The sequence below is a fragment of the Apiospora aurea genome, assembly GCF_038362705.1.
Source record: "Apiospora aurea strain CBS 24483 chromosome Unknown utg000005l_segment0_segment0, whole genome shotgun sequence".
Lineage (NCBI taxonomy): Eukaryota > Fungi > Ascomycota > Sordariomycetes > Amphisphaeriales > Apiosporaceae > Apiospora > Apiospora aurea.
In genome coordinates, this window is record NW_027117392.1 from 1,763,095 (window position 1) to 1,786,749 (window position 23,655).

The 23,655-nt window shown below is 55.5% G+C and overlaps 11 protein-coding genes across 11 annotated transcripts; 5 read left to right on the top strand and 6 right to left on the bottom strand.

Moving 5' to 3' along the window:
* Positions 1–230: 230 nt before the first annotated feature.
* PG986_007127 (Presequence translocated-associated motor subunit pam17) lies at positions 231–1,044 on the top strand (the record flags this gene model as incomplete). Its single annotated transcript, XM_066843349.1, has 2 exons — positions 231–852; positions 944–1,044. The coding sequence occupies 2 exons, from the start codon at positions 231–233 to the stop codon at positions 1,042–1,044; spliced, it is 723 nt and encodes a 240-aa protein (XP_066699461.1).
* Positions 1,045–1,261: 217 nt separating this feature from the next.
* PG986_007128 (adenylyltransferase and sulfurtransferase UBA4) lies at positions 1,262–2,698 on the bottom strand (the record flags this gene model as incomplete). Its single annotated transcript, XM_066843350.1, has 1 exon — positions 1,262–2,698. The coding sequence occupies one exon, from the start codon at positions 2,696–2,698 to the stop codon at positions 1,262–1,264; it is 1,437 nt and encodes a 478-aa protein (XP_066699462.1).
* Positions 2,699–3,192: 494 nt separating this feature from the next.
* On the top strand, positions 3,193–3,916 carry PG986_007129 (uncharacterized protein; the record flags this gene model as incomplete). Its single annotated transcript, XM_066843351.1, has 2 exons — positions 3,193–3,195; positions 3,275–3,916. 2 exons carry the CDS (start codon positions 3,193–3,195, stop codon positions 3,914–3,916), a joined length of 645 nt encoding a protein of 214 aa, XP_066699463.1.
* Positions 3,917–5,242: 1,326 nt separating this feature from the next.
* PG986_007130 (uncharacterized protein) lies at positions 5,243–6,243 on the top strand (the record flags this gene model as incomplete). Its single annotated transcript, XM_066843352.1, has 6 exons — positions 5,243–5,284; positions 5,342–5,381; positions 5,454–5,468; positions 5,528–5,577; positions 5,639–5,761; positions 5,827–6,243. 6 exons carry the CDS (start codon positions 5,243–5,245, stop codon positions 6,241–6,243), a joined length of 687 nt encoding a protein of 228 aa, XP_066699464.1.
* Positions 6,244–7,723: 1,480 nt separating this feature from the next.
* PG986_007131 (uncharacterized protein) lies at positions 7,724–8,887 on the bottom strand (the record flags this gene model as incomplete). Its single annotated transcript, XM_066843353.1, has 1 exon — positions 7,724–8,887. One exon carries the CDS (start codon positions 8,885–8,887, stop codon positions 7,724–7,726), a length of 1,164 nt encoding a protein of 387 aa, XP_066699465.1.
* An 839-nt stretch (positions 8,888–9,726) lies between these two features.
* Positions 9,727–9,972, bottom strand: PG986_007132 (uncharacterized protein; the record flags this gene model as incomplete). Its single annotated transcript, XM_066843354.1, has 1 exon — positions 9,727–9,972. One exon carries the CDS (start codon positions 9,970–9,972, stop codon positions 9,727–9,729), a length of 246 nt encoding a protein of 81 aa, XP_066699466.1.
* A 1,321-nt stretch (positions 9,973–11,293) lies between these two features.
* PG986_007133 (uncharacterized protein) lies at positions 11,294–13,968 on the bottom strand (the record flags this gene model as incomplete). Its single annotated transcript, XM_066843355.1, has 6 exons — positions 11,294–12,325; positions 12,384–12,723; positions 12,782–12,985; positions 13,040–13,170; positions 13,231–13,396; positions 13,628–13,968. The coding sequence occupies 6 exons, from the start codon at positions 13,966–13,968 to the stop codon at positions 11,294–11,296; spliced, it is 2,214 nt and encodes a 737-aa protein (XP_066699467.1).
* A 994-nt stretch (positions 13,969–14,962) lies between these two features.
* PG986_007134 (uncharacterized protein) lies at positions 14,963–15,360 on the top strand (the record flags this gene model as incomplete). Its single annotated transcript, XM_066843356.1, has 3 exons — positions 14,963–14,970; positions 15,053–15,180; positions 15,278–15,360. 3 exons carry the CDS (start codon positions 14,963–14,965, stop codon positions 15,358–15,360), a joined length of 219 nt encoding a protein of 72 aa, XP_066699468.1.
* A 542-nt stretch (positions 15,361–15,902) lies between these two features.
* On the bottom strand, positions 15,903–18,134 carry PG986_007135 (uncharacterized protein; the record flags this gene model as incomplete). The annotated part of the gene is made up of 4 exons (XM_066843357.1): positions 15,903–16,385; positions 16,442–16,928; positions 16,991–17,060; positions 17,117–18,134. The coding sequence occupies 4 exons, from the start codon at positions 18,132–18,134 to the stop codon at positions 15,903–15,905; spliced, it is 2,058 nt and encodes a 685-aa protein (XP_066699469.1).
* Positions 18,135–19,021: 887 nt separating this feature from the next.
* Positions 19,022–20,858, top strand: PG986_007136 (Nucleolar protein 12; the record flags this gene model as incomplete). Its single annotated transcript, XM_066843358.1, has 3 exons — positions 19,022–19,032; positions 19,081–19,150; positions 19,206–20,858. The coding sequence occupies 3 exons, from the start codon at positions 19,022–19,024 to the stop codon at positions 20,856–20,858; spliced, it is 1,734 nt and encodes a 577-aa protein (XP_066699470.1).
* Positions 20,859–21,524: 666 nt separating this feature from the next.
* On the bottom strand, positions 21,525–23,250 carry PG986_007137 (uncharacterized protein; the record flags this gene model as incomplete). Its single annotated transcript, XM_066843359.1, has 4 exons — positions 21,525–22,006; positions 22,063–22,877; positions 22,941–22,999; positions 23,239–23,250. The coding sequence occupies 4 exons, from the start codon at positions 23,248–23,250 to the stop codon at positions 21,525–21,527; spliced, it is 1,368 nt and encodes a 455-aa protein (XP_066699471.1).
* Between the last annotated feature and the right edge of the window lie 405 nt (positions 23,251–23,655).

Genomic DNA, 23,655 nt, shown 5'->3' on the forward strand with positions numbered 1-23,655 from the left:
AGCTGGAGCTCTCCCGAAATGGCCTGGGACCTGGAGCTTTGACTTTTCACCTTCACATTCACCACCACCACCACCACCCGACAGCTCGTCTTCACGATCCACCACCCACCCACCTCATCGTCTCCCGGCCTTTGTTGCAGTGACCACATCCAACCAAGTCGTTTGCTGGCTTCCCCAGACCCGGGATTGCCTCAGACCTTCGAACAGAGTCTCAAACAGAGTCGCACGTCATGCTGGCCGCTAACGCTCACATCATGCGCCTCGGCGCATTGGGTCGGCGGAGTCTCCAGCTGCCCTCGGCCTCTGGCGTCACCAAAGCTGCACCATTGACCACGCCATCCTGCTTCTCGCCCCGCCACTTCACCACCTCCATATTCGCCCGCCACATGCGCCCCGGCACATGTAAACCCAAAAGCCTACAATGCCACTTTGTAGCCCGTCGCACCGCCTCTACCACCACCACGTCGACCTCAGCTCCCCCTGGCCCTGCCGCCTCGGCACGCGACCTCAACTGGGACACTTTTTTCAAGCTGCGCAAGACCCGAAGACGCTACCAGCTGGCATGTAGCTTGGTCACCATGCTGGTCGGCGGAAGCATGGCCAGCATGGTGCTGGTCAACCTCGACATGGACTGGATGGGCAGCATCCCCCTCGACCCGTTCATCACTCTCGGCCTCATGACCCTGGGCTCTGCTGCCCTCGGATGGCTGGCTGGTCCCAGTCTGGGCTCCGCCATCTTCTATACCCTCAAACGTGGCGTCAAGCAGCCCATGGCCATTAAGGAAGCCGAGTTCTTCGCTAGAATCAAGAAGAACCGCGTCGACCCCAGCGTCAGCTCCGTTGGGAACCCCGGTAAGTCCTGCCCCCCCCCTTTTTTTTTTTTTTGTATTCTTCTCTGGCCGACCTATTCTGGTTACTGACTGACCATGCTCCCTGCCTGTAGTTCCGGACTATTACGGAGAGAAGATCTCCAGCGTTGCGGGCTACCGGCAATGGATGAAGGACCAGAGAGCCTTCAACAAGAAACGTACCAGCTTTGTCTAAACTGACATCTCACCAAGCAATCACAACGTGGTCAGGAAGGGAGTATCTCGTCTAGCTTTCGGCCGCAGCTCTCTTTGCAGTCGCCCAAGGGCCTTCCACTCCATTGTACTATTACCAGGGAGGCTTGCTATGTACTCAGTCAGGAATTTAAAAAATAACATGAAATAAAATAAAATCCCCGTGACCTCATTTTCGAACCTGCCCCATGCTACGCTAGCTAGATAAACGGGAATGACTTGTCCACCTCCCTTTTCCATGCTTCCATGCCTCCTTGTATGTCGCCGATAAATCGATGTTCTGAGCCCGTTCGCATCTCCTGGAGTTTGCGAGCCGCCAGTTGTGAGTCGTTGCCCACGCGGCAAACCACATAGATTGGGGCGTCGGGTGGTAATGATTCAGGTAGCCAGTCTGGCCGAGTCCCATCCTGTCCACCCATGCCTGTTCTCTGGAACATGGAAAAGGGCACGTTCACGGCGCCCGGGATGCTGCCTATCGCGTGGTGCTCACGGTCTCGCACGTCCAATAGCACATGCGCAAACCCAGGCTTCTCGGCTACCATGTTGTTATAGGCTGCAGCAGTAATGCGCTCCTCCGGAAGCAGAACCCGGACGGGGCTCCGAATCCCGCAGAAAAGCACATAGTCAACCATGCCGGACTTGAGGGCGTCAAGCGTCAAGCTGGAAGACGTGCCACAGGCGAAGCAGTCTGGTCGCCGGCCACGCATGCGTATCGATCGGAAAGTCGATGTGCCAGCCGCCGAGAAGAGCAAGAGGCTTGGTGCAGGTGCCTCGGGCTGGGCAGGTGGGCCAGCCGCCACGAGCTTGATGGCCTCCAGCGCTTGCAACACGCCCATGACGCCGACCACGGGTCCCAGAATGCCGCCCTCGCCACAGCTAAGAACACCATCCGGGGGCGGGGGTTGGGGGAAGACACAGCGGTAACAGGGGCCGCCGTCCTTGCTTCCCTGTGGCGCGGGCGGGTTGTTCAAGACGATGAGCTGGCCATCGGTTCGAAGCGCCGAGGCCGACACCAGCGGCTTCTGTAACAGGACGCAGGCGTCCGAGATCAGATAGCGAGATGTTGGGTGATCGGTACAGTCCAGGACGACATGGTACTTTGAAACAATCTCGCCGGCGTTCTCGGGCGTGAGAGGGGTGGCATGCCGGACGCAATGTACGCGGGGGTTCAGGTCAGTACAGTACTCGGCCAAGCTATCCACCTTGTTCATGCCGATCTTGGTGTGGCTGTGGGCTGTCTGGCGATGCAGATTGGAGACCTCGACTATGTCGCCGTCGACCAGGCCGAGAACGCCGACGCCTGCGCCGGCCAGATATGCGGCAGCAGGACACCCTAGTCCCCCGGCACCGACAACAAGGACGGCAGCCGACTTCAGACGCAGCTGTCCGGCGATGCCGACACTGGGGAGAACGAGCTGGCGGGCATAGCGCTCATACTCCTGTTGCTGCAGAGGCCACTTCCCCGGAGACTCAATCTCGGGGTTTTGAGGTATGTTATTGTGCAAGGATTGGTCCCGAGGGGCGTGTTCCTGGCCTGTCTCAAGTTGGCTCAGCTGCAGCCGGAGTCCTCTCAGCTCGGCCTCAGCCTTGGCGATCTGCAGCCGGAGCTGTTCAGCTCGGCCGGAAGCAGGCTCCATTTCCAGAACCACCCAAAGGAGGGAGAGGGGGAAGGGAGCTGGATTGAAGAAAGACGGCGCGATGTGAATGTCCTTGGTTGCACACTTTTGTGCAGTTGCTAATGAACAGTGCGGCCCTCAGCTGCTGCCATGACCCGATTGAGCGAGCTGTGCTGTGATATCTTCCCTACTTGTAGTACATGGGCTTTCCAGAAGGCTTTCAGTCAGTCGCGTTTGATCAATACCTAACTAATATTGAACCTCCTACTAGGTTACTACTATATATGCGTACATATAAGTACTTACCTCTTTAACGGATACAGCCCCACCAAAAACTCCCGACCCTAACCTACATGCCTAAGTACCTACTTGTAGGGTGGGGGGGTCGCCGTTCTTATCGTTATCGCACTCAATACTTCCTTCCAATTACTTTACGGTAGGTCGGTAGCTAGCTACCTCGATGCCTCGAAAGCGGCCTTCAACCTCGAACTTTCCGACGCGTTGGATGCACCACAATGGTAAGCAAGACGGTTCCACCTTCACGCCGGCGAGTGCTGTATGCATAGTGCCCACGGCTCACGACCCATCCATCTACAGGCACCGACCGCACCGACGAAGAGGCGCTCCTTGCGCGCCAAGTTGGCAGCCAAGACCAACGGCCCCGAGCCCTACGCACCTCGTAAAGCCCCACGCCCCGACTCAGCGCCCGTCTCGGACGACTTCATCAGCTCCAAGAAGGACAAACGCCTGGTCAAACACTCGTCCTTTGTCTCGCGCATCCAGAAGGCCAACAAGAAACCCCTGAAGCGCCGCCGCCCGGGCAAGAAGCTGGTCACGGACCTGGACTCGCTGAAAAAGGCCCTGCCAGATCTGCTCGAGGGTGGCGCAACGGAAGAAGGCCTGAAGCAGCTCAAGGAAGGCAAGGTACGGCTCAAGAGTCTGCGCAGCCGCAAGGGTGCCCTGAAGCGCAAGGAGAAGCTGGTCAAGAGCGAGCTCGAGCGCTTCCAGGGCAACATGGCGCAATTGAATGCCATGCGTGCCAGCGGCCAAGACGACGTGGCCACGGAAAAGCAGGCCACCGGTCAAGATGCTCCTTCGGCACAAGAAGTGTCGCAGCAGAGCCAGGCGACGACAGGCTGCAGCAACGTACCAAACCGATGGGCTGCCCTGCGTGGCTTCATCTCATCCACCATGGAGCAAAACCCGGCCTTCCTTGAGCAAGAGGCTGGCAAGAAGTGAGAGAGAGAGAAGCGGGCCAACACAAGACAACATATACCAAGTCCCCAGCTGCTTGCGTGGACGGACACATACATGCCTCTGTCGCAACGACGCTCCCTTACCAGGGACATTGTATTCTTGCGTGCCTACCTGCCTGTATGCCAATACAACAATGCATCTAGTGATCTAGTGAGCTGTCATTCATAAAAGAGATGCGAGTGCATGAAGTGCATTGGTGAAATGGCCATTGTAGGGTTCATTAACAATGTCGCATGGCGACCCTGTCGGTGATCGTAACAGACAGTACAGTCAGTACCTCAGGTACCTACCTACTCAAGGGGTAGCATGCAATTGAACATTATCCAGCAAAGCCAGAAGCAGCAGTACCACTAGGCGACAATCACTGCCTAAGGTAGGCTGACATGACTTTGGTTTCCTCTCCCCCCCCCCGCAGTTTTTACTTTTTAACTTTCTTTCGCATCCGACCCCCGTTTTTGTTTTGTTTTGCACGATCCGCTTTGCCCCTCCTCCAGGGCTTGCAGCCAGTCAGTGTCAGTCTTGTCTTCTCGTGCCCGAAACTGGATGAGGATCTGGAAGCTTGATTTTGGAGCCTCGCTTTTCTCCATCTCTCTCTCTTTTCTCTCAGCCACTCTTCTCCCTCTTTCGCCCCCTCCCTCTCCATCCGTCCTCGCTTTTTGTGCAGTAGGAACCGGGGGCTATCTCGGCCTCGCATCTCCCAGGCGGCGCAGCAACGGCGGCGTCATTCCAAGTACCTACCTACCTACCTACCTACCTACCCGGTAGCCCCCCCCGTGCTGTACTGTGCTTGTACCCTCTTGACCCAGCAAATCAGAAGCCGTCCTGTGTTTCTCCATTACCAAGTACACCCATTACGCCATTACGTAGGTGCCGACCGACTGTCATCACCCGTGCCCATTCGCCGGCCAAGCGGGATCCCTCCACCCTCTTGCCTCGAGTCTCGAGCCTCGAGCCTCGAGCCTCGAACCTCGAACCTCGTTGCTGGGTCTTTCCGACAGACAATCGACAGGCGCGCGCCCGCCACTTGCCCAAAGAGCGCCAAGCCTACCCAGCTTGGATCCCTCCGTCTGTAGCTCGCCCATCCGAAGGCTTCCATGGAGTTGCACTAGGTCGCACTGTCGCAGTAACCTCCGCCGCCCGGCCTCCGTTCTTTCTTGTCAAGACACAGTCCCTTGCGCGCGCATACATCACCTCGCTCGCCATCTGGTTCCACTGCCTCGTCCAAGTTCTCGTCGCTTGCCCACGCACACTTTCGCACCACATCATCCAACAGCTCTTCCCATCCAGACTGGACTTTCGTATACCAAGATGCCTATCCGAGACAGGATCGCTAGGCGGTTAGGCGATAGCGTGAGCAAGCAGCATCCTCGGTGGTTGCCGTCTTGTGGTTAACTGATGCCTCCGTAGCTTTCCCCCTCGCCTTCGCCAACGCAGCCCTACCTTTCTTGTGAGTTGCTGCAACCCCGTGCCCCCCCTCTTGCGCCTGCTGGCAAAAAAGCTGACTCTACTCCTGTGATAGACCATGATGTCCTCTGTACGCGATTGAACGCCTTTCTGCGACCCCTCCAAAGCCTGCGCTAACATGGGGAAAAGTAACGTACGAAGACATCAAATGTCTCAAGGGGGACTGGTTGACAGACAATGTGAGTTGGCACAACACTCGCGAATCGCGACTTGGCGGCTTACTGTTGCCGCCTTGACTAGAACATCGCCTTCTGGGAAGAGTTCCTCGAGCAGGAAATCCTGTCCAAGTACCCACAGGCCCATATCGTCCTCTTGCGACCATCCATGACCTTCCTCTTGATGAAGAACGGGGACACCGAGGGAGTCCGGTCTGCACTCCCCGACTTTCGAGGAATCACCCACATATTCCTGCCCATTAATGATAACAGAAACGTCAGCATGGCCGAGGGGGAAGCCACTGGTCGCTCTTGCTCGTGAGCATCATTGACGGCGTCGCATTCCATTACGATTCCCTCGAGGGCGCCAACAACGAGGAGGCCTGGGTCGCATGCAAGCGGCTGGCGAGTGTGCTCGGCAAGCCGCTTCGCTTCCATTACCTGTCCGAATGTCCCCAACAGGAGAACGGCAGTGACTGCGGCGTCTTCGTCTGCATCATCATGCGTCATTTGCTGGTCAAGCGTCTGCTTGCCGTGAACGCTGGTGAGAAGATCTCGATGAGCATGGCGGGTAAAGCTATTGATAGTATCGGCGCCCGCAAAGAGATGCTCAAGATCATTGAGAGCCTACGGAAAGAGGGGGAACGAAGGCGGCTGACTCCAAGCAATACACCCCCAAGGATCGAATAAAGGGAGAAGGCGGTATCATGGCCCCGTACTTTGCTACAGACTACGGGATCGACATCGACTGGCCGATATTTTTGAGGGGGTAAGGAGTTCAGGATAGGGTATCATTACTGCGCACGTTCTATTTCCTTCTTTCTTTCTCTCTTGCTTGGATTGTTTGATACACTTATTTTGGTTGTTTCCGACTTCCAGCACGACCCCACCGGGGGTCCCTGCCTTGCAAACCAAACCAGCCTCCAGGTGCTCCCGGAGGCCCTGGCCATTCATGGCCAGGTCATATTATGATATCAAGAGGGAGTCCATCCATGGCGCAACTGCAGCCGGTGCGGGTTGGCAGTGCCCAGTGAGGACCCCTTGTTGATTTAGCTGCTATCTCCGCGCCCCCTGGTTCGATACATGTGTCATTGGGTATGTGATTGGAAAATAGACTGTGTCATCCTCGGTTGGCCGGTGGTCGTCTTCACTTAGTCTTGTTGCTGCGCCATCGGTGGGTGAATTGTCGTGACACATCAGGATACCTAGCAGGCCATGTACGAGATAATAACCAGGCCTATTGTTAACATAGAAGATTTATTTATTGTTGCTGGTAATACCTCGTATGATAATCCATCTAGTGGCTTCAAGTCAGAGAGGTACCCTGGTCAGACCGTCACTGCTTGGGTGATGACGGTCTGTCTGGCCCAGGAAGTTCCATACTGCTTTCTGTGGCAGAGCAAAGCCTTGCTCTCCTTCCCAGAGCAGTTTCGATAACTATTAATTATCCGCCCCGAATGCTAGATGCACTCTCAGGGTGGTTTTTGCTATACGTCTCCCGTTTGTCCATGGATGGTATAGAAAGCTAGGTGGCTTCCCGTACCCCTAGTGTGTGCCTGACAGTATCTGCTACCAATGTTTTCCTTCTCCGGGGCTAACTTTCCCCAGAAAGAGAAAAGAGGGAGAGGGAGAGAGAGAGAGAGAGAGAGAGAGAGAGAGAGAGAGAGAGAGAGAGAGAGAGAGAGAGATGCACTGGGTAATGCCAGGCATGCGCGGCCGCGAATGTCGGTTTGTGAAGAGGTCCATATCTTGAAGTTTCGAGGCTTATGGTGTATGCCGGCTGTTGTCCAAGCCCAGGAGCCCTGCTGGACTGTTCGCCTTGGCTCCTGTGCCTCCTGATCGCCTGAACATGCATGCGTCCTAGCCCAGCTGGTGGCGAGGGACGTGGACCAAAGATGCTAGGAGACCCAGAACTATCCTGCGCAGTTGGGGTCCCGAGTAGCCCTCGTTCCCCTATTCGATCTCGAAAACGTCGCGCAGAAGTGCGCAAGACTGAGAGCTCAATGGGAGCGGAACGCCGCAGGAAACCAAAGAAATTCGTGGGGATGGTCTGCAGGGCGTCCCAGCCTGGGGCCTGTTGTTGCAGTTGAGTTATGCCCCCAGCGCTGGCCTAATTCTGCGAGGCCAGATCTCGAGCGGCTGTAATGCCCCCTTGTGTGCAGTGATGTGATCATTGGGCTCCGGCCACGTTCTTCTTGACGTTCAAGGCCCACCGTAATTCGCCGAGTACTCGTTTTGTCTCTTCGATGGTTTGTCTCTGCTCCTCCTCCCGCTCCCGGGCGGCTCGTTTGATATTTCCCAGCAGGTTCTCCTGCTCCCTCTTGTATTCCTCGAACTGGGTGTCGATGCTGTCCTTTTGCTCGCGTAGGTCCCGGATGTTCCCGTCCTGCTGGTCGCAAAGATCGCGCAGCGTGTTAATCTTGTCGTCGTCGTTCTGCCGTTCCAAGACGAGTGCCGCAATCTCCTCGTGTAGGCTGACGGCCGTCCGTTTCACCTCGTCGCCCTGGTCTTTCCAGTGTGAGGCTATGGCATTGTACCGGCCTTCCATCAGGGTGGCATGGGCTTTGGCCTCGTCGACTTGCACGTTGGCGTCACGGCGGCCTCGTTCCAGCTCCTCCTTCCAGACTCGTTCGCGGTCTAGTGCCTCGAGGGCGCGCTGCTTCTCATGCTCCACGGCGGCCTGCAGGGACTCGACCTGGCGCTCCTTGCGGCTGAGTAGTGTCTTGGTGACGTTTGCCTCCAACAAGCGTGATTCGTACTCGGAGACGGTGCGTTCTATCTTGTCTTCCATGAGCTTGGCCGTCTGCTTGGCCTCCTCGGCCTTCATCCGCTCGACCTTGAGCTCGCGCCGGAGAGCCTCGTTGTCGGAGACGAGCTTGTTGATGACGCGGCCCGTCTTGCCCAGGGCGGCCTTGCCGACGGCCGAGTCCCATTGCGGTGACCCCTCGCGGATGGCCTGTTCTTCCATGGGGCTCCCTTCCGGGGACGACGAGGGGATTATTTGCGGCGGGGGTGCCAGACCGGTCTGGTCGGTGCGAACGGTGGCGTTGCTCGAATAGATGGGCGTCTTGGCGGCCTGGGGATCTGTGGTTGTATCTGGAGAAGGGGATCTTAAGCGTACTGTCGGGCCATTCGGGGATTGGGAGGTGTGAGAGGCAGCGCTGGCGTTGCTGTTGACTGAACTAGAGAACCTGCTATTCTTGGCGGACGGGGAGCCGGAAGAGGAGTCTGAAGGGGCGTCGAAGCTTGGTACAGTGCGGATTGTGGAGGGAATGGTACCATTGGTAGACTTGGGGGAGTTGGCGTGAGGATTGTATCTCGCCTCGGCCATCATGGTGATAGCGGATCTGGTGGTAGGGGGAGATAGCGCATCGATCGGCGACTTGCCGGGAAGAAGTGTTCCTGCAGGACCAGGTCACTACGCATGCCCCCCCTCGACTCAACTCAAGCTGGCGTGCGTGGGTGTGTGTGGTGGTGTTTGTGTGTTTGTGTCACGCACATGCGCGGCCGAAGAAGAAAGAAGCGGAAGGGGGTTTTTTTTTGTTCAAAAGAAGAAGAGAGAAAAAAAGGAAAAAGAAAAGCAGCGGGCGGGCGGACGGGCGAGCGAGCGTGCGTTCGGAGAGAAAGAGAGAGGAAGAGAGGAAGAAGGGAGCTAGCAGAAGTGGAGAGAGGCCGAGACCAAGACAGCAGCGAGATAGAGTGAGTGAGGGAGGGAGAAAGGCAGAATGCGATCAAGCATAGAGACAGACAAAGGAACCAGATAGCATGGCCAGTTCCCCAAAGAAGCAGAAGACGAGAACAACACGCAAACACAAAACACAGACACAGACACAGACAGGCAGACAGGCAGACAGGCAGACAGGAAGACAGGAAGACAGGCAGACACAGACAATGAAAGTGTTATTGCATTGATTGCCAATTGCCCTTTGGGGCGGCGGCGGGTTGAGTTGTCGGTGTCGGTGTCGGTGTCGGTGTCGGTGTCGGTGTCGGTGTCGGTGTCGTGTCGTGTCGTGTCGTGTCGTGTCAAGCAGCTTTGCTTGGCGTGACGGCTTGCAGCGACTCTGGCGATCCGGGGTCCTGTTTAATTGGGCTGGGTCGGCTGGGTAGGGCAGGGCAGATGATATAATCTCACGGGCGGATGGGGTCGCAATCATTCTCCAAGATTAAACCAAATCAATCGAAAGGGAGCCGCTTACCGTTTTCGTTATAGGGCCCGGCATCGACATGGCCGGATTCGCGACTGGGACTGGGACTGGACGAACTAGGACTGGGACTTGGGCTGCCACTGCCACTGCCACTGCCGCTGCCGCTTCGGGATGCACGGTGAGACCGCATCCTCTCTAATCGGCTCGGCATCTTGGACTTGGCCTTGGCCTTGGACGTGGACTTGGTCTTAGATTGGGGCTTGGACGAGAGCATCGGGGAAGAGAGGGACCGACGACGACGACGATAACGACGGCGGCGGCGGCGGCGGCAGCGACAATAAGGTAGCAACAACAGCAACAACTAAGGATGGGTGGGAGTGCAGCACATCCGGGGGAAGCCGCGACACGGACAGGCTGTTATTATTTGTTTTTGTTGTTGTTGATGATGTTGTTGATCCGTTGATTCGTTGACGGGTTGTTAACACCGGAGTCTCGACCTCCTGTGTCAGGAAAGGATGCCTGGTACATGCATATCAGCATCGGATGGACAAGCCAGTGAGGTAGGCGAGTAAGGCGTAAGGCGAGCAAAGCGTAAGGCGAGTAAGGAAGGCGTAAGGCGTAAGGCGTAAGGCGGCATACCTGCGAAAACACCCGGGTAGGCTGATTAGATTAGGTAGGAGGTAGGTAGGTTAGGTAGGTACAGCGCCTCTTTCTCTCTCGTCTCTCGCGGCTAGGTTACGGAATCGACCATGATCCAAGCACACAGAGAGAGGTAAAGCAGCCGACTGTCTATCAGGCCCAGGTCGCGGATGGAGATGGAAAGCTGAGACCGCAGCAAACAAGCAAGCTACATGCATGTATGTTTATGTCTATGTCTACGTCTACGTCGGCTGGCCTGCTTGGCCCGAGTCGGCTTGGTTTAATATGTGGCAGACAGTAGGCAGAATGTAGGTAAGCAGGCAGCGGGTTTCGCTTTCAGGAGACCGAGCAGCCCGACGCAATGGGCCCGCCGCACCCCAGAAAACGCCTATCAAGTAATTTCGCAGCCGGTCGCGGCCCAGGCAACCCCACTGACCGACCGTCTGGTCTGATTGATGTTATTCGACCTGTCTTGGGTCGTTAACCTTTACCTACCTGCTTCTAGGTAGCTACAGAAGAAGCTGCACACGTACACGCAACATGCAACAGCCAACAGGCAACAGCCAACAGGCAACAGGCACGGACGCATTAATCTGCCGGGCTTGGGCTATACTCGACCGCCAAATTCTGCAAGTAAAACATCATGCACCTCTGGTAGCAGATCAATGTCAGTGGGGCTCGACTCATGCACGCACCGCACCGCACCCTGTTTGGACTGCGTGAGCAACATTCCTCAATTCTCATTCTGCTGGCCTTGTAGGTAGGTAGGTAGCTAGGTAGCTAGGTAAGTAGGGTATGTAGTGCGCTACCAAGCCGCCATGAGCCTCTCTATACATACACACGTGCAACCCGCCCTCTGAACGAAATGAATGATGCCTAAAGTACAGGATGAAGCTAGCTTGTCCCTCCGTTCTGTCTATCTCGAGAGCCCCGCTTGTTCAGCAGCCATGGTCCCTTCACGTCGACACGGCTGCTGTTGCCGCGCCCATCGACAGTTGACCGCTGCCTTGGCTTGCTTGTTTTTGTTCCTCCAAGAACGTCGGCCGCCACTTGGCCAGGTGTCTCGCCGCCGACGGCCTAGCTTCTTCGTACTCGAGCCAGATATCCTGCATCGTGTCCAGCGCAATCTCTCTCACCGGCGGCCGCATCATCACCAGATACAACAGACTCGTGAGAGCCAGCGTGATCATACTCGGATCACGACACAACGTCTTCACCCGGCTCAGCAGTGCAGCGTTGATTTCCGGGATCTCACTCAGGAACCGCGTCAGCACCTTGTCCTGCCCGTGTAAATACGGCAGGAACGAATCCAGTAAACGGAGAGCCCACTTCTCATAGTGCAGCCGGATCGATCCAGGGTCCGACGCCGACTTCTGCTGTACCCGGTCGTTGTACCACTCCTCGCTGAGCCATGACACTGCAACATCGATCCGCTTCCGGAAGTCTTCCAGCACGTACGTGTACAGCGATTCGCGGATCGAGTTGCCCAAGTGCATGCCGCTGGCCGGGCCGGACTCGTCTTCGTCCTTCACCGAGACCCCATTCAGTCCGGCGGGGGATCGAGTGGCGAGGCGAGTAATAATCGTGATCCAGGCGTCTCGGTCATACGAGCTAGCGGCAAGCCGATTGACCCCGACCTTTGTTCTTCGCATGGCCGGGTCGCCTAGGCCGCTCATCATGCCAAAAACGCGGGCTACCGTTCCCTGTCCAACTTTGACGGCTTGGTTGGGATTCAGGGGCTGCGGGGGAGGTAGCTTGAACGTAGGCAGACCTAACGAGCTGAGCACCGCCGGTCTTTGCAGCTCTCGGCTCTGAGACGACGGCTCCGAATCGAGTTTGTTCAGAATCTGCTCATCGTTTTCAGCCGGGCCGTAGGCCGGCTCGTATGGCTCGTAGTCGTCGTCATCCTCGACGTCAAGGGCCGTTGTTTCTGGACTGGGAGCTTGGCGCGCAGCTTCGTGGAGCTGTGCAAGCCGGTCTCGTACCCCCTGAAGTCATGGCGGTTAATATAAATGCTCCGCTGGATCGAATAGAGACCTAGCTTACCTCGATGGCTCGATCCAGAATGCTGGTATCGATCCGGGCTATTGTGTTCACACTGATTTTTGCTGCCAAGGTTGCCGGCACCTGAGATACATCAAAGGTCTGCAACCCGGCGTTCTGTGTCAACGCGAAGACGTCGGCAAGCGAATGGGGCCCAGCACCCAGCGGTGAGATTTGGAATGTAGGTTGGGCAGGCCCCATTCGCAGGCGCTTAACTTCTAGACCACTTGCAGGTTCGCCATGCGCGCGCTTTCTACTGCCCCCATCCAGCATTTCGGCCTTGGATGCCATGAGCCGCTCAAGATACTGTTGTATTCGTGGGGCATGAGGGTTTCGAGGATCGCTATTGCCATTAGTTTCTGCGTCGTAAGAGATGAACCTGACAATCCGCAACAACATACCGTCTGGCCAAATGGGCCAACAACATCCGTGTCGTTTTCTCCATCGAACGCACAATGACCTTGGATTTTGACGTCAGCGGCACGCTTGCCAGTTTCCAGGGGTTGAAACTGAAGATGGCGTTCAGTATCCGGTTCGATGCCGACGGTCTCGCCCGAATGAGGACGGACAAGGCATTCAGAGTTGCATCCACTATGAGGACTTCGCTATAGGATAGATTAGCACCACTTCGGAGGGGAGAGGGGGCTCACAGAACATACCTGCTGCTGTCCTGCAAAACACCCAGCATTCGATCTAGAAGTCCCGATGCTTCTGCCTCCAGGCTGTGCTTGTCTAGGGCGGGGTGGCCTGAAGGTATCATGGCCAAGGAGACGTCGAGTGGGTCGTTCTTCTATAGATGCGTTAGCTTGTCGTAGGAAGCACCAGGAAGTATGATGTGATAGTATCTTACCCTCGGCTCGGCGTTTACGCTTGGCATCTGGGCCAGCACTACTCGTTGGGCAAACTTGACACAACATATGCGAACAGTGACAGCGGCGGTGTCCCAGAGCCGCAGGATTCTAGACTTGATCGCCGACATGTGGTCCCAGGCGGCAGTATCGTAAGGATTATTAATTCTGGTACAGGGGCGAGTATCAGCACACATGTCTCTTCAGATCCAGTGCTCTCTCGGGGAGAGCCGAGACGCGCCTTGCGCCCCGCGAGAGGGTGCAGGATGAAGAGTGTATAGTGCCTACACACGGATCGACATGACAGCTAATGGCAATGATTCGGACTACTACGTGGAGGGAGAGGCTAGGTCTACGAAGTCATGCGAGGCGGGGAGCATGGAGAAAGGGCCTACCTACGTCCATCTGAGTGCCAGCGGATATATACTAGCTGCCGTCTGTATGACGCTGCGTAATACCATTGGGTCTTGTTTTGGATCTTGGGCAAGCAACATCAAAGTCTCCAACACCAAGAGAGACAGGGTCTCCTTCTGCGATAAGGGGACGGCTGGCGTCGCAAATGCCTCTGAAAGGAAGTCGGCACCCCATCGGCGAAACTCAACCTGCGCTGTAGGCCCTATTATGGGCAGCGTCGCCTGGATGACCTGTGGGTAATAGCTCACATCGCCCAGGACGAGCTTGCGTGCTCCTTCGAGTTGTCGGATCTGGTCGGGAACCGACAGCTGACCTGAAGCCGCCATGCTGGGCAGTGGGAGAGGCCGAGCGCAGGGGAGAGGCCTAAGCTCGAGGAGGACGGGTGTCGAAGGGATCGCGGGTGGAAAGGGTGCCAAAGAGGATGGGCGCTATGCGCGCGCGAAGCTGTCTGCGGCAGCAGCGATGCCGATACAATTGCTGGCAGTCGGGCCACGCGGTGGTGTGGCGTGCGCGGTGTGGTGATGGCAAGGGCGGCGATGCCGAAGGTATGTATGGAAGTGAAATTGTCTCGGTGATGTCAGGGACCTGGACTTGTGACAAGAAGCGCGTATGGGCTGGCGCAGTCTCGAACAATGGGCAATCTCCACCTCGCTGGGGGATTTTGCACTAGGTTGAGATCATTCATGCGATGATAGGCCGATTAGCATATCCCAATGGCTGAGACCGGATGGCGGTTGAATGGAGGAGGAGGGAAGAATAAAGAGGAAGGGGGAGAGAGAGAAAAGACCGCCAAACGGACAAGAGATAGTACTGCGTTCGCGAGGATTGAAAGAAACCACGAGCCGAACTTGAGGATTGCGTGTCGACCCTTTCCGATTGGTAAGGTTTAGGTGAAAGAAGTACATGCATCAATGCATTGATGGTCTGGTAGGCGGGAGGTAGCTGGAGGTAGGTACAGTTGACGGGTCGGTACCAGTGCTACATGCATACTTTAGGTGCTTATCGAACCCAGAATACCGATACCGTATATGCGCTAACAGACATTATTCAATGCCGTACACATATGCAGATAAGCCCAAGTAATAACTTACATACCTCCACCTACACCTATTTACCTACCTACCTACCTACCTACCTACCTCAAGTACCCTGCGATCGAAAAATCACCTTCCTTTCCGCCGATACCCCGTTTGCGAGCGAGCCTATGCCATCACTTATGCCCTCTACACTGCTGTCCAAGGGCTAATACGCAGCCAGCAGCCGGAATCACTCGATCCTCCCCAAAACGACCCCACGTTCCCCAGCTCGATCCCAACAAAGATGCCTGGGTATGTCACTGCATCGGAATGCGCTCTTGGCCCAGACCTATACACATGATGGCCGCATCGCATTTCTAACCTAGCATCACAGTCTTGGAAGCTCCTCCTACTATGATAGGCTGTCCCGCCAGTCACCCGCCCTGATCCGCGCGCGGAGACCTTACCTCTTCAAGAATGCCGTCGTCGGATCCGCAATCGCTGCCTTGACCATTGGCGTCTGTACGTTCTGACAACACCCCGTATCTATTCGCCTGGTCGCGCAAAAGGACCCGAAGCAAAGGCAAGAGTGCTTACACAAGGGGCTCCCCCGTACCAGATGTCTACACCATCCGAGCCATTGGCCAGGACGAATTCGAGGATGTCAAGGTCCCCGAGACGCCACGACCTGCCAAGAAATAAGCGGCCCTCGACCGGCCCAGCTTTCCAAGTCGATCAACGGTGTATGCAGAGGCTGTATGATTAGGCGTCCTGGAAATTACAGCATTTCGGAACTGGCGAAATGGTATAAAAAAATAGTCCGTATACTCGCATCACACTGTAGCCGAGCCTTTTAGTTTCCAGATCACGCCACCTTGCGTGGGAACTTGTTGTATATATGGCATACTCTCGTTGGGTGCTATGTGCTACGGATAGGCGCACGACTATCTCTACTCAGATGAGGCTGCTGCAGAAAATCGTAAACGCCGATGGATCATGACGCAACCGGAATGTTCCATCCTCTACTGTGCCTGGCAATGGGTGAGCTGATAACATGTATTTATAAATGCTATGGCAGTCCATTCGATATGAAGAACAAAACGCCCAAAAAAATCCGTAAACAGGGTCCTAAGGGACATGGGTATACCTCTCGTTCAAATCCCGCTTCAAATGCTACAATAAGTGCCGGTTACCGCGTGTCATGGCTGTCCCGCCGCAGTATACAATTCCATCAAAAGCCATCGTCAGTGGTAATTGCCTACTTGTAGCGGGGTCTCGCGCTTGATCGCTGTCGCATGCTCGGCGGCGGCGGCGGCAGCCGCCTTGCGACTTCGAGCACTGGTTTGTTCTAACATGCTTGCGGCACGCGCAACCTCGGGCGAGCTCGACGGTAACCGCGCACCGTTCTTTTCGCCCAATAGTTGGTTTGGTCCATGATTCGACGAGTTGGAGATGGTGCTCGAGGAGAAAGGGTGAGTGGGTTGATTAGAGTGTCGGCGGCCGTTTGAGCCGTCGGGAAGCGGGCTTCGCCTTCGTGAGTCATGGTGTGCTGGGTGTTGCCGTTGGAGGAGGTGCGCATTGGACGGGTGGTTCGGATTGGCCCAGGCGGTCTGTTCCAAGAACTGTTGACCAGCGGCGCCAAGCTCTTGTCCGAATGAGATGCTTCCATAGTCCACGTATGCAGGACGCGCTGCCTGTTGGGGTGGAGGCGCCGGCTGTCTCCCACGCTACATATTTTCAGCAAAGTTATTCCGAATGCCGATCACTCCGGGCTTACACTCACGTTCATGGCGTCAAAATCATCCTCCATCTCCTGCATAGAGGCGCCGCTCATGTCGGGAGCAGCTGGCATGCCTTCGTATTTGGCTACTCCTGACAGTATCGAAACCTCCTTGTTGTATGACAGAGAATTGCGGACACGTTGGGCCTGGCTTTTCGGATAACGAAGGCCGAAGTCGGGGACGTTGTTGGCGTGTTTCCGGCGCTCGTGCTGTATCGCATACCAATGCTGGCCAAGCTCCGCCATTGTCCTTTCACGTGCCTCCCGAATGTCCTGATAAAACTGTGAATGAATCTGGGCGCGCCGAGCAACTGCCCATCGGCCCAAGGATTCAAGCTGCAGTTCAAGCTCTTTCTCTGCAACGCGAAGCTTTTCGTCCCGCCTCGAGTCTATACACTGCATCATAGCGAGGTATTCTGGGTGTGTGGGATTGTCCGCGCGGAGCATGGCTTCTTCACGGTTCAGTTGATCAAGCCTTTCTTCGTAGAGCCTGGAGCTGTGGATTAGCAACTTCGGAGAGCGACATGGCGTAGTCTGCACCACAGAACATACCTTTCTCGGAACGTAGCAAACTTCTTTTCGATGCTGGTCAGCTGGTCATAGGCTGCTCTTTTACGCTCAACTATTTCTATCGTTAGTCCAGAGGGGCGGTGAGACGAGCCTTTGGGGTTGTCTTACGTTCTTCTTCGTTTTTATGTGCAGCCTCGGCCTCATCGGCATCTGCTTCGAGATGCCGCTCGTCTTCACCAGTCCGCGTCCCATCGTCCTCGGCTGCAGCGACACCTGACCCCGTGTCATCGGCCGGCCCTTCATGCCCGGCACGCCTCTCGGTGTCCACCGCACCTCGTTGGCGCCTGGCGCCGCTGCGCGTTTGTTTACGGTATGGAGGTTCGTCCGCTTTCTGGTCCCGAGTCTCACTTCCGTCAGGCCCGCCAACACGCTCATTGGCACGATTGTACACCGTGGGATTGACTGCATCGACGATTTCGTCGGCTGACTGCTCCCCGCTGCGAGAGTGAAAGCGATGGTCCTCTTCGTCGACCATAGTCACATCCCCATCGGAGTCTTTCGCTTGCTCGGCATGAGCAGGCACGGCGAACTTGGTGGGCGGGGCATCATCGAGCTCTGCAGCATGCAAGGACGGGCGCTTCCTCTTTCGACCCTCGGCTTCTTGGTTGGCGGCGGCTTCAGCGAGTATATCTAATGTGGGTGACGGCAATTTTTCGACGGCAGGCGGGGAAGGGCTGTGCGTTGCCGGGGGTGGAGGGCTCGAGTTGATAGACCTCTCCGAGAGGATGTCATCGTCCTCGTCGTCTTCCATGTCGAGTTCGGGGTGGGCTGCTGTAGTCTTTCGTAGTTTGGTCGGGGTGTGTTCGAAGCGTTGTTCGCCTGCGTTTTGCTTCAAGGTCAGGTCTCTATGGCGAGTGGCTATATGTGGTGTGTCGTAAAGGCGCTCTGTTTCGGCTTCGGTGTCGTTTGCTTCTGAGAGGTCACCATCAGAGAGATGAGTGTCTTCCTCCTCAGCATCGTGTCTTTGCTCGTGGTTTTGAGCCAAGAGACTCAAGCCGTCATGTTCGTCATCTTTATCCTCGACGTCGCTCAAAGGGCTGGATCCGTCCTCTGAGAGTGGCTCGATGGGAGGAGGCGGGATGGTCAGGGGAGGAGGCGGCGGTGGTGCCGTGCCCCCGGTCGTCATTGCGACAGCGAATCTTGTGATGAAATTGGGCCGGCAGGGAAGCGCGAGACAGGCCGAGCACGACAAGGCCGGGGAAGGGGTCGCAAAGAGTTAAGGATGCGCTGTCCAGAGGCTTTGGATGCGTGCGACTCGACGTTCATGTAAGTCGGTACTCAGGTCAAGCCGGCAAGATAGGATGGCGGGGCAAATGGGACGCGCTGAAAGATGAGACCTGTCGAAAACACAGCGAGGCACCTCGATGGACAAGGAAGACGGCGACTGCTATTGGCAGAGGATCGATGGTGCTCTTTTGGTGGATGGCAGCAGCAGCCCGTTGCGCCCACGGGAAAAAGCAAGGATGACAACACCTGCAGTTACGACTCCGGTTGATTGGCAGTTCCAACTTGCAGTGGGTTTGGGTGCGTGGAATCGATACTGTACATCAAATCAATTGATAGATAGGCAAGTCAGGCAGGCTGGTAGGTAGATAGGTTATGTAGCTAAGAAGTAGTTAGGTTAGGAAGGTACATTGATCAAAGTTACCTTCCACTTGATCAACTGACCTGACCTTGACGGATAAGTGCATGTGGGCGGCCTACTTCAAGCACATGTCTACTATGTACCTGCCATTAATGTATGTACATACCTAAGTAGTCTGGGTCGGCTTATCGATAGCGAGTCCCGCTTGGTCAGGTACATCTCTTAACCTTGTTTTTTTTTTTTTTTGGATGGCCCTTGGATTGATCGGGCAGGTTTGCAGGTAAGAGGTAAGCAAGCAAGCAAGCAGGCAAACACTTACTTTGAGTACTTTCACTGTCAACCCAGAAAAACGGCCATTAGACGTCGGGTTCGCTCTTTTACTGCCGCATAGCATAGTCGCCTTTGCAGCGAACGACTCACTGCCCAATATGGGATCTTCGTATGTGGCTGTGTCTTCACTTCGTTTCGTTTACTAACACAATCGTAGGAAGCGAGCCACGCTTGCAGCTTCCAAAGACCGCGTTGATCCAACCCTCAACGCTCTTTTCGCAAGCAGTGTAAGAAAGCACGCCACTGGCCCGACTCGCCTCCATCTGCTAACCACATCTATAGTCTGGTCCGGTGAAAGCACCACCGCCCAGCCGCTACAAGTCGTTGGTGCCGGCAAAAGTCGACAAGGCCGAGCGACAAGGCGGCTCCGACAACTCGCCCAGCGGCGATAACGAGTCACTAAGCGAACTCGACTCCGAAGAAGGTAGTTTGCCCACAGATGTCGGGATCGACGATGGCAGCGAAGACGAGAACGTCTCAGGCACCGAGCCAGAGGATGTGACGATTTCAGCTCCGGACGCAGCAACTTCGGATATCGGCAAGAAGGATCGCAAGCGCAAGCGCAAGGACTTACATGACGATCTTGAATCCAAGTACATGAGCAAGCTGATCAGCGAGGAAGACGACAAGAGCCATGGTGATAAACGGCGTAAGGGTGAATCTGGTCAGGCTGTGGCCGACCAAGCTCCTGAAAACATATCGGATGACGAGGATGTCGATGACGACATTCCCATCGTTCACGAGTCTCTTAGGAACGCCGATGACGGTGATGCTTCCGAGATCGACAAAGCGAACCGTACTCTATTCCTTGGCAACGTGTCTGTCGAGGCCATCAACTCCACCAAAGCGAAGAAGCAGCTTCTTGCCCACCTCGGTTCCTCGCTATCTAGACTTGATCAATCTACCGGGCCTCATAAGATCGAGTCGCTTCGTTTCAGATCAACCGCTTTTGGTGCCGGCAGCATCCCTAAGCGCGCGGCTTTCATCACAAAATCCCTTATGTCATCAACCACCAAATCTACGAATGCCTATGTCGTGTATAGCACCCCATTGGCGGCCCGGACCGCATTGAAAGCCCTCAATGGCTCAGTCATTCTCGATCGCCATCTTCGAGTTGACAGCGTGGCACATCCCACCCCTGTGGATCACCGCCGCTGTGTCTTTGTTGGCAACCTGGGCTTCGTAGACGACGAGACCATAGTGGAAACCAACGCTGAGGGGGAGACAGTCACCAAGAAGCGAAGCAAAGTTCCGGCAGACATTGAAGAGGGTCTGTGGCGTGTCTTCGAAAAGGCGGCTGGCAAAGTCGAGAGTGTTCGTGTGCCCCGCGATCCGAAAACCCGCGTCGGGAAGGGGTTTGCCTATGTCCAGTTCTACGACGGGAATCACGTCGAAGCTGCTCTCTTGTTAGAAGGCAAGAAGTTCCCACCCATGTTACCACGCATCTTGCGTGTAAGTCGTGCAAAGGATCCACGCAAAACGGCCTTGAACCTAGAGAGGTCCACAAAGTTCAAGGCAGGTGCTGTGCCAGCTGAAACCAGCAAGGGCAGCTCTGGAGGACCGAAAAGTACCAAGTATAAGTTCAAGGCAACGCCCGAGCAGCAGTCACTTGCCGGCAGAGCAGGGAGATTGCTTGGTCGGGCAGGAGCCGCAAGGCAGCAACGGGAAATCAGAGGGGACAAACGAAAATCGAGAGATGACGGACCAGCAACTGGCAGCAATGCCAACACACTGAACATCATTAAGACGCCGGAACAAATAGTCTTCGAGGGTCGCCGAGCGAGTGCCAAGGATGGGAAGCCCAGGGACCTCAAGCTAGGCAAGGGCAAAGGAAACAAAAACAAGAAGTCGGTGACAGCTGCCAAGCCAGGACGGGGTGCTAAACGAGCTGCAGAATGGCGGAAAAAGGGCAGTGGCAAGCCTTCCGTCCGTTGAGGCACTGGGTGTTGCGAGACCACCAAATACATAATTCCCACATTGTTCATCTGTTTCCGTTAACCCACGCTATCAGACTCACTTAGCAGATTTACGTGAATTGACATGTAGCCCATTCCGTGACACGTAAAAGGTCCTTCCAATGTATGACGATAAAATGAGCAATTATAAATGGTCAAGGTGGGCATAACACCCCCCCCCCGGGCCCCAATCCCTATAGGCATGTAGATTGGCAGGCACCCGACCCCTCACAGCTTACATCAGCCTCACAGATCAGATCCTCATATCACTCACCACCATTTAAAAAGGATATAAACAAAGTCACCACAACATGAAGAAAGAGCAACAATTTTGTAAGCGAATGCGGAAGGGATACTCAGTCTATTTGAACAGGCAGAAGCTTTACAAGGCGCTGTGCAGCAGGCTGACAGGCCTCTCTAACCGGATGTATTGGCCATCCAACTACCAAAAAGGGCTCAGCAGCATCGGAATGGATCCCTAGTTGATGAGGTTTAGAAGTACAACATTTTCGCCGAACGGCAGTGCCGCTGCTGCAACTACTGTCCAAGCTATTAAATGTGCAACATCGACTAAATGACAAACCGAGGGGTATTGAACAAAGATGGATACGTACGCCAGTCGTGACACCCGCCTCTAGTGCCCGATCTAGTACTCCGCCTCACCCTCGTCCGGCTCGAAGCTGTCAGCGGCAACCTCCTCGTAATCCTTCTCCAGCGCCGCCAGGTCCTCACGAGCTTCGGAGAACTCGCCCTCCTCCATGCCCTCACCAACGTACCAGTGCACGAAAGCACGCTTGCTGTACATGAGGTCGAACTTGTGGTCAAGGCGGGACCAGGCCTCCGCAATGGCAGTCGTGTTGGACAACATGGAGACGGAGCGGTCGACAGAGGCCAAACCAGCATCCTCGGGGCCGGAGGTAGGAACCGAGATGGGCTTCTGGAAGTTGATGCCCAGCTTGAAGCCGGTGGGGCACCACTCAACCAAGTTGAACGAAGCCTTGGCCTTCAAAGCGCTAATGGCAGCGCTGCAGTCGCGCGGGATCACGTCTCCTCTGTACAGCAGAGCGACCGCCATGTACTTGCCATTGCGAGGATCACACACGACCATCTGGTTGTTGGGCTCAAAGCCTGCATGGCCATGTTTAGCAAATGGCATCCGGGTTCGGCTTGGGGGTGGTACTTACACTGGAAGGTCAGGTCGTGGACCTTGAAGCTCTCGTGGGCACTCTTGGCCGCTGATACCACAGGAGCGTAGCTGATCAAGGGGTAGTGAATGCGGGGGTAGGGGACAAGGTTGGTCTGGAACTCGTTCAAGTCGACGTTGAGGGCACCGTCGAACCGGAGAGACGAGGTGATGGAGCTGACAACCTGGGCAATCAGACGGTTCAGGTGCTGGTAGTCAGGGCGCTGAACACCCAGGTTGCGTCGGCAGATGTCGTAGACAGCCTCGTTGTCGACGAGGAACGTGCAGTCCGAGTTCTCGATGGTGCTGTGGGTGGAGAGAACGGCGTTGTAAGGCTCGACGACAGCGGTCGAGACACGCGGGGCGGGGTAGACGGCGAACTCGAGCTTGCACTTCTTTCCGTACTCGGTGGAGAGACGCTCGAGGAGAAGGGCACCGAAACCCGAGCCGGTGCCACCGCCAAAGGAGTGGAAGATGAGGAAGCCTTGCAGCGAGTTGCAGTTGTCGGCGACGCGTCGGATGCGGTCAATGACACTCTCGACCATCTCCTTGCCAATGGTGTAGTGGCCACGGGCGTAGTTGTTGGCAGCGTCTTCCTTGCCGCTGATCAGCAGCTCGGGGTGGAAGAGGGTTCGGTATTCGCCGGTGCGGATCTCGTCAATGGGCGACGGGTCCAGGTCGACGAAGAGGGACCGAGGCACGTACTTGCCATTGCTCGTCTCAGTGAAGAAGGTCTCGTACGAACCGCCCTCAACGATGTCCTTGGCGTTCGGGTCGGGGCGGCCATCCATGCCTAGGCCATGTTCGAGGAGGTAGCTGTCGTGCAAGTCAGCATGTGCATGTGTGTCTGTTGCCGGGAAGGCGGTGAGCTTGACTTACAGCTCCCAGGCGCTGTTGCCCAGCTGGGTACCAGCCTGGCCGAGGTGAAGATGGAGGATCTGGGGGTGAAGGAAAAGTCAATATTAACGTTGAAGACATGTTGGTTTCAACCCGTCTCAGGTTCGGGCGTGTCTTGCTTTGACGCCTGCCTTCTTCTTCCTTTTTTTTTCTTTTACCGGCGGTGGAAACAGCAAGCGGCAAAGCTAGCACGAGGCCAGCCAGGCACAAGCAGAGCAGCATTGCATTGCGTTGCTCCAGCAGTTATACAGGTGCTATGCCTGGGAGAGGGGAGACTCACTTCGCCCTTCATGGTGGAATCGCGGTTTGGGGAATTGGTGTGGACGCAGTAGCTGAGGAATATGAAGGAGGACGGACTGAAGCTCTGCGCACAGCGCTGGATGGCTTGATAGTCAATGTTGCACGACAGGCCAGCTTCCAACACGAAGAGGGAAACGAAAGGAGGTGAGGGCAGCACCAAGTGGATCTCGGCACGACGCTAACGCTAGTACACGCGCTATGGGGGGTAATAAAAGGAGGGGCAGTGTGGTGCCGATAAAACGAAGGACTCGAGATATAATAATAATAATAAATATTAATTTATTATTTAATTTAAAGCTTAAGTTTTATATAAAGGTTAAAGTTATATTAATTATTATAATATATTAATACGAAGTTTAAATAAACTTATTTTAATATTCGCCGCGATATTTATTTA